The sequence below is a fragment of the Lissotriton helveticus genome, chromosome 6 (genome assembly GCF_964261635.1).
Source record: "Lissotriton helveticus chromosome 6, aLisHel1.1, whole genome shotgun sequence".
In the NCBI taxonomy this organism is placed as follows: domain Eukaryota; kingdom Metazoa; phylum Chordata; class Amphibia; order Caudata; family Salamandridae; genus Lissotriton; species Lissotriton helveticus.
The window spans coordinates 490,149,325-490,161,974 of NC_136067.1; the positions used below are offsets into that span (position 1 = coordinate 490,149,325).

A 12,650-nucleotide genomic window follows, 5' to 3' on the forward strand; every position below is an offset into this window, starting at 1 on the left:
AGTTCATCTCATGAGGTAAACTACATTCTCAGGGCTACCTTTCTACATCTCGACGTTAATGACAAATGAACTAACACCTGTTGCATAATAGTACATACAACTGTACAGTGTTGCTAATAACAAATCAATGATGTAGATTACACCCTGGATCCACTGAGTCTTTGTGTTTTTCTCTATCTTGCACAGGCAGAAGGTGATCAAGATTCGGATATCTTGAAGTCTGATGAAAATGAAAGGCCCAACGAAGCAAATCTGCAGGTATGTCTACCGTGGCATCTGCCAACCATAATCTCCTAATCTGACCCATGAAGCTAAATGATGTATGCATGAATATGGACTCGGAAGGCTGGTCTGCTTTGATCTTTTTGACCTCTCAGCTGCCTTTAACACTGTGTCTAACTCCATCCTCCTCCAACATGTGGGAGCCAGTGCCCTGGCATGGTCATCTTCCCTTGTGTGATTTGTCCAGGCAGTAGATCTTAAAGTCTTTCGTTTCTTCTTCTCTGTGAGTAACCTGGAATCCCTCAGTGTTTTTTTAACCCGGCTCTTATGTCCTTCACTTGGCTATCCACATTCGTTCTGTGGATCTCATTCTTCTGTTAGGCAGAAGATATACAATTTATTGGTCGTATGGATCGCAAATCTTCCTCTATGCAATCTCCGGTTACATGAGTGTTTACTAGCTACTGGAATATCAATTTGATGACCATTAACTCTCTCAAAGTTAACATTGGGAAAGTGTTTTAAGTTTGGGAGCCTCATTGTCCCTTAGGTTTCTTGAATGGTGGCTGTCAACAATTGGCCCAGCTTTTCAACATTTGGTGTAAGGAAGACACAAGCTGATGATTAGGATCCCAGAGGTTGCTATTATGCAGGGTACGTTCACTTGTCACGGGTCTACAGGGCCCGCCGCAGGACGTTTCCGGGGCCTGCCATCTGTGCAAGTTAGGAAAGCGCATTTACCACGCGGTCGGAACCACGTGTAAGTCAAAGTTTTTTATTTGGTGTGGTACTCCACTGAGGACCACAAATAATATATATAAAATGCAATTCTTACATTTTTAAAAAGTTCTCATGTTAATACAGAGATAAAAAGGGTTTTAAAAATGTATAAAGTTTATAACAAACTAGTTCATTAGGGGGAGTTTTGCAAGCGATCATCAGTTCCTTGACGGTGGTGATACGGCATCTAAGATATATAGGAGACAAATGTTTTGCTTTCGCCGCTACTACTTTGAGATTGGGGCATATGAACAGTAGATGCACTAAGTCCTGCTCCCCGCCGTTACATAGGCTACATATTGATGACTCATTTGATGCCATTTTGATGTTAAAGTTTGGGTGGGTAGAATACCCAACCGAAGCAGGATAATTAATCTCCTAGCGCCGTGAGTGAGATTAAAATCTATATAGTTCTGGGTTTTCTTAAATACCATTGATTCAGCAAAGTTTTTATATAAAATTAGTTTGGTGCAATGCGACGAGTCAAGGTCAAAGCTTAGTCTTGGGGTATAGCATTTTAAGAAGAGTTTCAATTGAGGCGGTGTCCAGGTCAGCAACAGATTAGTACTAATGTTCGCCAGTTTGAAGGCGAAAGACATGTTTTTATAAAATACGTGCTTCGTAGAGTCATTATCAAAAGTCTCTGTTTTAAGCAGGGAGCGAAGTGTACCATTCTTTGCATGGAGCAGGTTGTATGCCCACCTAATGATGTTTACGATACCTCGAGAATAAGAGCTCGTGAGCGATAGTTCAAGGCGGAGTGCTTGTACTGGGATATACTGCGCTACTTTTAGTATTTTCCTCCATATTTTTCCTTCTTTTAGGTCCAGGAATGTCCACTGCTTTGTAGGTATGTATTCCAGGGCATACGATAAAACTGCAGGGATCTTCACACTATAGACTTTAAGCAGGGAGGAGAAATGTCTATTTCCCGAGGCAGCATATAACCTTAGCAGTGCTCCTGCATGCACCTCTGATTTTCTCGACAAGTTTAAGAACTGACGGTTGTTTTTTAGTGACTTAGTGAAGATCCTACCCAGATAGGTATACTCCTCAACTTCTTCGATTTTTTTCGTCACCAAGTCTCCAACAAAATTTACTGCTTTTTTTCTTGCCTGAGAAAGAGACTATTTTTGTTTTGGCTAAATTAGGTATTGGAAAATTTTCCTTAGTATACTTATACAGGGCATCCAGATTGTTTTGCAGACCGAAGGGGGTTTGGTCCATCACTATAATATCGTCCGCGTAAAGTAGGGTGTGAACTTTTTGGGTAGCGACCTTTGGTGGAAAGTGTAGTTCTTGCTGTAGATGCTGAGGCAGATCACTGAGATATAGGGAGAACAACAACGGGGCGAGGAGGCACCCTTGCTTAAGTCCGTTGGGGGTTGGGATCGGGTTAGTGAGGCCCTTTTCCCTCCCCATTTGTACTTGGCACCAGGTGTCTGTATGCAGTGCAACTATAATTCGTAACAACTGCTCAGGGATTCCTAATTTCTTCAGTTTTTTCCATAGGGTCACTCTATCCACTCGGTCGAACGCTGTGGTAAAGTCGATGAATGCTGCATACACAGGCTGGGATTTAACTACCACATATTTATCAAGAATAGTTTGTAACATTGCGATATTGTCCAAGACTGAGTGCTTTGGCCTAAAGCCTGCCTGGTAGAGCGGAATCAGTCCCTGTGTGAAAGCCCATTTTTTTAGCTGATCAAGTACCTCTGCAGCAAAGATCTTTCCCGTAGCATCCAGTAGTGCTATCTGACGATAGTTGCCAGGCTGTTGTCTCGGTCCCTTTTTATGTATCGGTATGACGATACTACCCTTCCAGGATTTCGGCAATTTCCCTGTGTTTAGGATGAAATTGAAGAGGGGAGATAGTATCGTGCTCCATCCCTTAGGGTCAGTCTGGAGGACCTTGATAGGTATTTGGTCTGGGCCAGTGGCTCCTGTTGTTCTTGCCTTCCTTATATGCATTTCTGCAGAGAAGGGGGACACAGTTCCAATGGATAAGGTAATTCCTTCGCAGTTGCTTGTGGGAGTTATAGGCCTTTCATGAGTAATGTTTAATTTATACAAATTGGTCAGATACTTCTCCCATTCTTTAGAGGGGACTGGGGTGGCTTGCAAGGCCTTTTTTTGTGCCTGTTTCTTTGGCGATTAGTGACCAGTAGGTACGTTGATTGTACTGTTTTGCTGCTATTCGCAGGTCAACCCAGTTTTTGTCTTGCCTTATATTTTTTTGCCGTTGTTTCTCCCTCTTGCGTTGGTTCTTTAATTTATTAATTTCTGCTTGTCTAGATATAGAGGGCTCCAAGAACTGCGATCTTATTAATTTATTTAACCTTTTTGCGCTTGCAGATGGCCTACTGGTTTTATTTTTGAATCTAGCTGGTACAGCTTGTTGCACTTTGTGTTGGAGCGTTTGTTTTAATATCTCGATTATCGTCTCAAAGTTTGTTATTGGGTTGGAGGAATAGATTGCTTGAAGGAGCTGCTTTGTATTTATTAGAGTGGCGACTTTATTCAGTGTAGGCGAATTCCAATATATCTGCCTTTGGTTTGTCTGTACCGTAACTGTACTGGATTTAAACATGATGTGGCTGGTTGGGCATGTGGCCGTTGTCCATTGGGTATGTAGGGCCTGGATGGCGTGGTCGCTTCCTTGGACAAAGTAAATCTGAAGCTGTGTAACAGTCCCGTACATATCCAAGCTGCAGATCATATAATCCAAAATTGATTTGGAATTCGTTCCCTGTCTCGTATAAGACGCAGGGATGTCACCTTCCACATTTCCATTTAGGATAGTTCCATTTAGTAAAGGTAGTGATTGTAATAATATTTTCCCCCTTTTGTCAGCCTTGTTTCTGGTCGGGAACAATGGTACTGAGATTTCAAGAGCTTCCTCCTTATACCAGCTAGCCCATTTCGATATTTCTGTGTTAGATAGCTTTCCGTTGAGGTCACCCATGATTATAAAAGGGAGATAAGCTTGAGTTTCTGTTATTAGCTGGATACCCTCCAAGATTTCAACAAATAGCCCATCGTTTTTTTGTCATGGGGGGATGTATACGTTGAAAAGCAATACGTTTTTTGGCAACTCTGGAGTGTCTAATCCCAACCTGATCTTAATACATTGAAAGTAGTTAGATTTTGTAGAGATAATTTCTTGGGCCCAGTTGTAGTCTTCGCTTAAAAGGATTGCTATACCTCCCTTCGCATGCCCTCGGCTAACTTCCTGCGCTGGGATATCATAGGTGAAATACCCCTCCTGGTAAAAACTTTTTGTTGACCAAGTTTCTTGTATTGCCGTTATAGCTGGTTGGTTTTTCGTCAGTTCCATCATCTTTTCTGGTGTTCTTCCTGCTATGTTCCAAGATGACATCAGTAGACCACTGCTAAACTGAGTGATTCTTGTTCCGTGCTTGTTTTTTATTGTTTAAAGTCTCTGCAATCCATAACCAAGACTGATCTATATTTACTGTATCCTTATCTTTGGAACTTTGGCTCCAGATTTCTCTCTCCCCGTCTTTTACTGAGATAATTAGATGTTCTGCAGAGTCGCCTATATAATTAGTTTTTTTATTTGGCTGATTAAAGGATTTTTGTGAAGATCTCTTAAGCAGATTTCTCGGTTTTCCGTCTGTAAATTTCTGTATTGAGATAAAGTCGTAGCCACATTTATGGAGCGTCTCTTTTTCTTTCAGAATAATTCCCGGGAGCACTGGTGACCAAAATTCTACCACGGCGGTTTTCATTTTTTCTTTATCCGGGAAGGATACTAAGTCGATGTCTTTTCGTGTTAAAGTTTGTAGGGTCAAAATGCATTGAAGGAGGTTAATAATACGGCCTCGATTAAGAGGGGCTTCATCTGTTGGAAACAGCTCTGTTATTTGCAGCTGTGTCGATATAAATTCTTCTTGTGGTGGATCGTTTTTCCGGTAGTCTTCGGATCCTTTAAAATGAGCTCTTAGTGCAGGGCTTACTGGGTCATAGTGTAAGTCTTTTGCCCTTGGGTTTAACGGATTTTGTTGGAGAAATTTATTGTTAGATTTTTCCATCAGGTTTTGATTTATTCTCTTTAGAGATATGGACGATTTTATACTTTCTTCTTGAACACAGTGGGCCTCTGGAGGGGTGGTGGTCTTCTGAAATTTGAGTTTCTGCGCTTTTTTCTTTTTGAATCTTCTTAGCGGCTTTCCCCTTTTTTTCTTTCTTTCCCCTTGCTTCTTTTTTACATTTTGTAAATCCTGCGCATCCTCGCCATTTAGGCCAATGCTATCCTTTTTTTCTTGGTCCATGACGGGACTGGCCATAATAAGTTTGTCTTTGGGTTTCCTAAATATAGGATATTGATTAGACCCGCTATTAATGTCTTCTTTAAAGAGTTTCTTTAGGGAATATACCGTAGTTTTACATTGATTACTTATTGGTCCCTTACCTGGTTTATTGCCGGTTTGTGTTCCCATTTCTCTTGTCGCCGTCGGTAAGTGGCCGGTGCTTTTATTGTCACTTGTTACCACTTGACGGTTGTCAGATATTCCCTTTACTTTGGTTAACTCGGTTTGTTCTTTTTTCCTTTTTTCTTCCACTAGGAATTTTAAAATTCCTATTTGTACATCAAGTGTTTGATCCGAGTTCTCCAGGATATTACCTAAATGGGCGAGGACCGAATCCAGGATTTTTTGCAATGTGAAAAGAGAGTTCGATACTGGAGTATTGTTGTTCGATAAGCTGGTGGACTTAAACAAAAACAAGTCCGGGGAATGTTCCAGGAAGCTCTCTCGGTCAGAGGGTTGTTGTAGTGTGCTATTGTGTATAACATCGGGCTCTTCTTGAGGTCCCAGATCTGATTCTCCTTTCTTACAAGTTGGTTCAGGACACATCGAGATATGATCGGGGCTATATTGAGTATCAGATAAGTCCAGTGATCTTTGGCCATTTGACTCTATTTCTGGGGATGAATACTCAAAATATGTTGAGGGGGTTATTTGGACGGCCTCAGATGTAATTAAGGTGTATTCTTTGGGGGGGCATGTACACTTCCCTCTTTGTCTTTTCCATCCTCCATTATTTCAGCCGTTATAGCTGGATTTGACTGATTTATTGCTACTAGCCCCACAGTGGTTAATGATGTGAAGTACTTTCGTATTCCGGGGGTTCCTGTTATCCTTCCACTTTTCACCGCTTTGCTAGTGGTCTTCCTAATTGCCTCTTCTGTCCCCATTCTTTTCATAAAAATTGTTCGTGATCTCAGTTTTTTAAAGGCCATTTCCCTGTACCAGGACTATTGATAGTATTTTTCCGATTGTAGGTTATCAATTTGGTTGAGATTGTGGAATATTAATTTAGTTTTACACTTGACAGGGGATTTTAGTGGCTTTCTTCCTCTGGCCTTTATACTCTGGGTTTTGGCTGGTGCTTACTACTCTGTGGTAGCACCAGCTCTTTCAGACTGAGACGATTTTCAGCTGGGCCGTTTATGGATGGCGTTCCAACGATGTTATTCTTATAGCGCCAAACTTGGCGGGCACCCCTGCACTCCGCTTAGTTCTATTACACTCCTGTTTTATGTTACTGGTCCTTGCCTGTCTCTCTCAGACAGACCCTCCTCGAGGTTTCAGCCTCAGGGGCCCGCGCCGCCTCTACGACTCCGCCACCTTACTTTCCCAGGCCCGTCTACCCTTCACAGGGGGGCAGCTGCCGTCAGGGAGAGAGCGAGGATAGCCTTGGGGTTTCGAGGCCACGGGAGTTGCCGAAGTTGATGAGGACTGTAGTATTGGTGTGTCTCTCTTCTGTGATATAGGAATGCTTTAGTCCATTTAGTGGGGCCACAGGAGGTAGTTCAGGGGGGGAGTTCGGGGGGAGTGGCGATATTGCTGGCTGTTATTCGCTGCTGCCCCCTTCCCCGTAACCCCCAGTGCCGCTCTCACCGTTGTACTGCTGCTGATGGTCCAAGCGTCGGTGCACGCTTCTTGCCTCTGGGTTTCTTTGATTCCTCTGGTTCCTTAGGCACTTCGGGCAGATGCTTGTGGGTACGGCTAGATTGTTAGCCTGCCAGGATAGTGCCTCGCCGTGTGCGCCTTGCTACGCCTTACTGCGTGAGATTCTTTAAAGTGTCCTTTATTGGCTCCCCTCCGCTCCGTACGGCTCACACACACTCTCTGTAGCTGTTGACATACTGTTAGACTGTTAGTCTGCTGTTTGGCAGTTTTGCCAGGAGCTCCACTCCTCCGTAGTTATGTTATTGCATACGGAGCATACATTACTGCTGGTGCTTAAACAGTACTTTAATGCCTGTAGCGCCGCTAGCGCTGCCGAGGCTGACTCCTCTCACCAGGAAGGGCTGCTGCTGCCCTCACCCTCCTGCCTCCTGCCTCTCTCCGCCTCTCCGCCTGCTGTAGTCCGTAACAGGCTCCCGAGGACGCAGCTTGGCCGGCAGGGTACAGCAGTGTAGCGGGACAGCGGCTGGCGTGCAACTCGGCCTCTGTCTAGCCTTGTGGTGTTTCGGGGGGGCTTCAGGGCTCGCAGCGTAGGGGCGCTTCAGGGCTTCGGGGGCTCTCGGCCTGCTCCCGCCCGTGCTCGTACTCGATCCGGACCCGCACCCACACCCGCACCCGGCATCCGGCTCACCGCTTCTTTGCCGCGTCTCTCCTTGCGATGTGGCACGGAGCCTCAGGGTGCCTCAGGATGCGGGGGGAGTTTAGGCAAACTTCTGCTTGTTTGGATGGTTGGATGCCTCCAACTCACGGGCTCACGGGCTCTAGCTCGCCGCTTCCGGTTCGCGGCTCCCGGCACCCGTTTCAGCTGCAGCTCAGCTCGACTGTCTCGCACTGCTCGTGTTGCTCGACTCGTCTCGGAATGCTCGAACCACGTGCTTCTTTACAATGCATGTGTCTTCACCACACACATTTTTACAACAAATATGCCTTTATCGCGCATTCTTTTACCAGGACAATATAAGTATTTTGCTGGACACCTATCCTTATTGGAAGCAAGGCACAAAGGCACTTTGACATCCTGCGGCGTCAGGACAGCGGACCCAGCAGCCCTCACACCCACCTCTCGCCGCACCCGCTCCGCGGGTGCCGCGTCGCGCTGTTCCAAGCGCCAGCTGTTGACCGAGGGCTTCAAGGCGGCTTAGGGTGAGAGGCTCGGCGGGGCTGCGAGCGTGCGGGGACTCGGATTACCAGGAGTCCCTGCGAGACCGGGGAAGAGCATCCGGTCCGCTCTCCCTGCCGGCCCGCCCCCCGCCTTTTGCAGCTATTTAAGGCTCCTTTTTCCCTTCTCCATCGGGACACCTATCCTTATTGGAAGCAAGGCACAAAGGCACTTTGACATCCTGCGGCGTCAGGACAGCGGACCCAGCAGCCCTCACACCCACCTCTCGCCGCACCCGCTCCGCGGGAGCCGCATCGCGCTGTTCCAAGCGCCAGCTGTTGACTGAGGGCTTCAAGGCGGCTTAGGGTGAGAGGCTCGGCGGGGCTGCGAGCGTGCGGGGACTCGGATTACCAGGAGTCCCTGCGAGACCGGGGAAGAGCATCCGGTCCGCTCTCCCTGCCGGCCCGCCCCCCGCCTTTTGCAGCTATTTAAGGCTCCTTTTTCCCTTCTCCATCGGGACACCTATCCTTATTGGAAGCAAGGCACAAAGGCACTTTGACATCCTGCGGCGTCAGGACAGCGGACCCAGCAGCCCTCACACCCACCTCTCGCCGCACCCGCTCCGCGGGTGCCGCGTCGCGCTGTTCCAAGCGCCAGCTGTTGACTGAGGGCTTCAAGGCGGCTTAGGGTGAGAGGCTCGGCGGGGCTGCGAGCGTGCGGGGACTCGGATTACCAGGAGTCCTTGCGAGACCGGGGAAGAGCATCCGGTCCGCTCTCCCTGCCGGCCCGCCCCCCGCCTTTTGCAGCTATTTAAGGCTCCTTTTTCCCTTCTCCATCGGGACACCTATCCTTATTGGAAGCAAGGCACAAAGGCACTTTGACATCCTGCGGCGTCAGGACAGCGGACTCAGCAGCCCTCACACCCACCTCTCGCCGCACCCGCTCCGCGGGTGCCGCGTCGCGCTGTTCCAAGCGCCAGCTCTTGACTGAGGGCTTCAAGGCGGCTTAGGGTGAGAGGCTCGGCGGGGCTGCGAGCGTGCGGGGACTCGGATTACCAGGAGTCCCTGCGAGACCGGGGAAGAGCATCCGGTCCACTCTCCCTGCCGGCCCGCCCCCCGTCTTTTGCAACGCCCATATAACATTACTAAACTCCCGCAGCGCGGGACGCAGCGCCGGGGCGAAGACCGGGCTAAGAGCGGGCCGTTTGAGGCCGTTCGAGATCTTAGAGGTCTAGGCTGGGCCATTCCCCTTGGGCTTTTTACATCACTCTTACTGTTACCTGTGTTAATCTCATTTTGTGCTCTGCTGTGTCAACGATGTGTTCACAGGGTAGTCGGAGCAAAACTGCCATGGGCCTCAAAAAACCTAGTGGGACTTTGGATGATTTTCTTATAAAGACTAACCAGGCAATTGATGCAGAAATAAATAAAATGCAGCATAGGGTTTCCCTTGAATTAGATGCTGCGCGTAAATTGTCTATGGATATTGCTTCTTCTAAGAAATCTTCCTTAGGCAAGTTGGCCTTAGCAATAACTCCCGAGCGCCCAGATGGTCCACGCCCCTTGATTATTACGGCCGATATGCATCACCCGCCTCCCACATCTCCCCTCAAGCAAGTTAAGGCTCCTACTCCACCTGCTTTAGAGGTGCCTGTACTGTCTATGTTTGTGGCAGGGAAAAGATCACCAGGAAAAACCGTTATGCCCAAGACAGCTGCTATTGCTAGAAAGGCTGCCCTCCAGCGGAAAAAAATTCTGGCAAGGTCTACCTTTGCTCGTAAAAAGGCAAGGATTGCCCGTTCCCAATTTTTTAATAATCGACGACCATTGGGTGCACCAGGGTTCGGGGATGTAAAAGAAAATGTTGTCTTAGCACCAGCGAGTAGTGATATTAGTCTTGTCCCAAGTGAGGTTGAGTTTGAATCCTTAGTGGAAAATTCCCAGGACAACCATAAAACAGTACCAAATAAGTGTAGATTGAGTGAGGTTGAGGGGGACATAAGGAGGGACGATGATTTTTTACAAATGGTTTGGGACACACTCAAAAAGTTACTCAATCCCCTAGAACTGCGACTTTGCCGCATGGAAAATCATTTGCTAGAAATGGATAAAACTATAGTTACACTGGCCAGCCTTAGTCTTAAGCAAATGGAAGCTAGGGTCATACAGGATGAGAGCCTGACATTACAGCCTTCAGTGGTAGACCTCCCGGCCCATCCCACCACAAACTTTAAACCTGTACCAAAACCTCGTACAATAGTTGGGGATAGTGCCATCAACTCGTCGAATCTTAGTCTTTGTTCCCCGCCTCGGGGCTTAATACCATCTAGACGTACACAACAAGCTTGCCCAGATAAAACTATAATCCCACCAAAGGCGAAGGTTCACACTAGCTCACTACAGAGTACAACTTGTCCTAAACCTAGGCACCAACCTGATGCACAACGTTCTAATCACTTGACTAACAAGAACCGGCAACCCTTAGAATCTAGTCGTCCAAATTTTCGTGGTGGCTACATCGATCTACCTCCAGAGGCCAGTTCATATGTCATCATACTAACCGGTGTACCTATTCTTGATCATCAATCTAAAGAGGACCCTTGGTCTCTTAAAAATAAGGTAATTCACTGGCTAAATAAAAATAGACAGTTACCTAGTCACCTAAGAAGCCAGGTTTTAATGGTGCGAAGAGTACCTTGGGTTGGGCGCACTCATAAAAACATTATTGGTGACTGTATAGTGGTGTCATTTGCTAATCCCGACACAGCACAGCACCTTTGCTCATGGGCCTCTTGCGAAGGTGATCAGTCAATCGTTGTTAGACCCCTCACTTTCTTTTACCCCCCTCAACGGCAAATTGACATGGGAGGGTCTTGGACGACAATCCAAAAGCCCAGGTATACAGGTTTTGGATATGGGGGGCCCAGACAGAACACTGGGTGGCAAGGTGTGCCTACCTTTAACATGTTTGGCTGTTTAGATGAGGTCGATTGACTTGGGGGGGGGGGGGTCGCTCTAAAACATCCAGTTGATCTCATCTTGCCCCCCCCCGGGTATCTTCCAGTATAGATTGTTCTATGTCGCCATCGGGTTTACTACCTATAGTGGACATTGTTGGTGACCAAATTCTGATTGAGTCAGGAGTTTTGGAACAAATTGAGACCCACAGGCTTAGTAATCCAGCGAATGTAATTAAAATGGCCTCCTGGAATATAGCAGGTTTAAGGGGTCGCCTGGATAACGATGATTGGGTTGATTTCATCACTACTAACGATATCATCGTCTTCCAGGAAACCTGGTCAGTTGATCCCCTGTTTAGAGTAGGTTATCTTAACTTTTATACACCTGCTTTGCAGGGTCTCAGGGGTAGGCCTTCAGGTGGGTTGACTATATGGATAAATAGCTCTCTCGGATTTAGTGTGAGGGAAATCCAGGTGAAGAACCCCGATCTCCTTTGTTTATTATTAAGTAAGGAGAAGTGCAAGGATATTCTTTTAATTAATATCTATGCCCGGGGTTGTCAGGGGGGCAAAAAGCAACCCATCCTTAATGACCTGGAAGCACTCCTAAATGAGCAGAAAAGTGACCAGCTCGTTTTAGTGGCTGGCGACTTGAACTGCACATTCGAACCTATTATGAATCTTGTTGAGGATATAGGGCTGGAGGATGATATCGTCTGGAATATTCCCCCGTTGGCTATAACTAAGGGAGCTAGGGGTACGGAGGCTGCCTTTCACTGGCTTGGACTCTGTCTGGAATGGGGGTTCCGGGCGGTGAACGGGCGTTGCCTATCTGATAAGGTGGGCAATCCAACCTTTAATAATGGGCTTGGGGTGAGTCGTATTGACTATATTTTGGTAAATATTGATTCCTGGGACACAGTAGTGGACATGTCAATTGAAATTAGGCCAGAGAGTGACCATGATCCGCTTTTATTTGTCTTTAAGGTCCCGGGTTTAGTGCCCTCCCAGGTAGAAACAGCTTGCATTACATCAGAACTAGTTTTGAGTGACAATAGAAGACGGGTCCAATGGCCGAGGGTCATAGTCAATCAGGAACTTGTCAGCCAAATAGAAAAACTTGTCCTCGAAACCAGAGACAAGATGCTGGCATTTTCACCTGATGATAGGGCCAAGCCCACTATTGTTGATCTTCACGAGGCATGTTTCGTGGCCATTAAAGAACTGCTTATTAGACCACACAGAAAACAGAAAGTGAAGCAACCCAAAGGTTGGTACAATAAAAATTGTAGAGAAGCGCACAGTATCCTAATCGCTGCTGTCAAATCCAGAAGCACCTTAGAAATTAGGACAGCGCGACAGGCTTATAAACATATTATTTGGGAAGCCAAAAGGGAATGGGACGATTCATATTGGCTGGAACTTCTTAAAGCCTGTGAATCGTCTAACCAGATTAAGTTTTGGGAGTTGGTTAGGTGGGGTCGGGGTTCTGACTCACTCACTCCGGAAAATTATGTTTCTTCTGCTGATTGGGTGGAATTTTTTTCCTCTCAATTTAAGGACCCTAATATTGTTCACTTAGGTTCTGAGT

At 46.8% G+C, this 12,650-nt stretch overlaps 1 protein-coding gene across 4 annotated transcripts in view; it reads left to right on the forward strand.

Moving 5' to 3' along the window:
* FBXO9 (F-box protein 9) overlaps window positions 1-12,650 on the forward strand; it is a 407,092-nt gene that overhangs the window by 56,251 nt on the left and 338,191 nt on the right. For 3 of the 4 annotated variants that reach the window (XM_078647942.1, XM_078647943.1, XM_078647944.1), the window contains one exon: window positions 191-258. Coding sequence is in view for 1 of the 4 variants with exons in the window: in XM_078647941.1 (XP_078504067.1) it covers window positions 187-258 (72 nt within the window). In the remaining 3 variants the exon portion in view is untranslated. Of the gene's footprint in view, window positions 1-186; window positions 259-12,650 lie in introns of all 4 variants that reach the window. The other variant, XM_078647941.1, reaches the window with a different exon arrangement.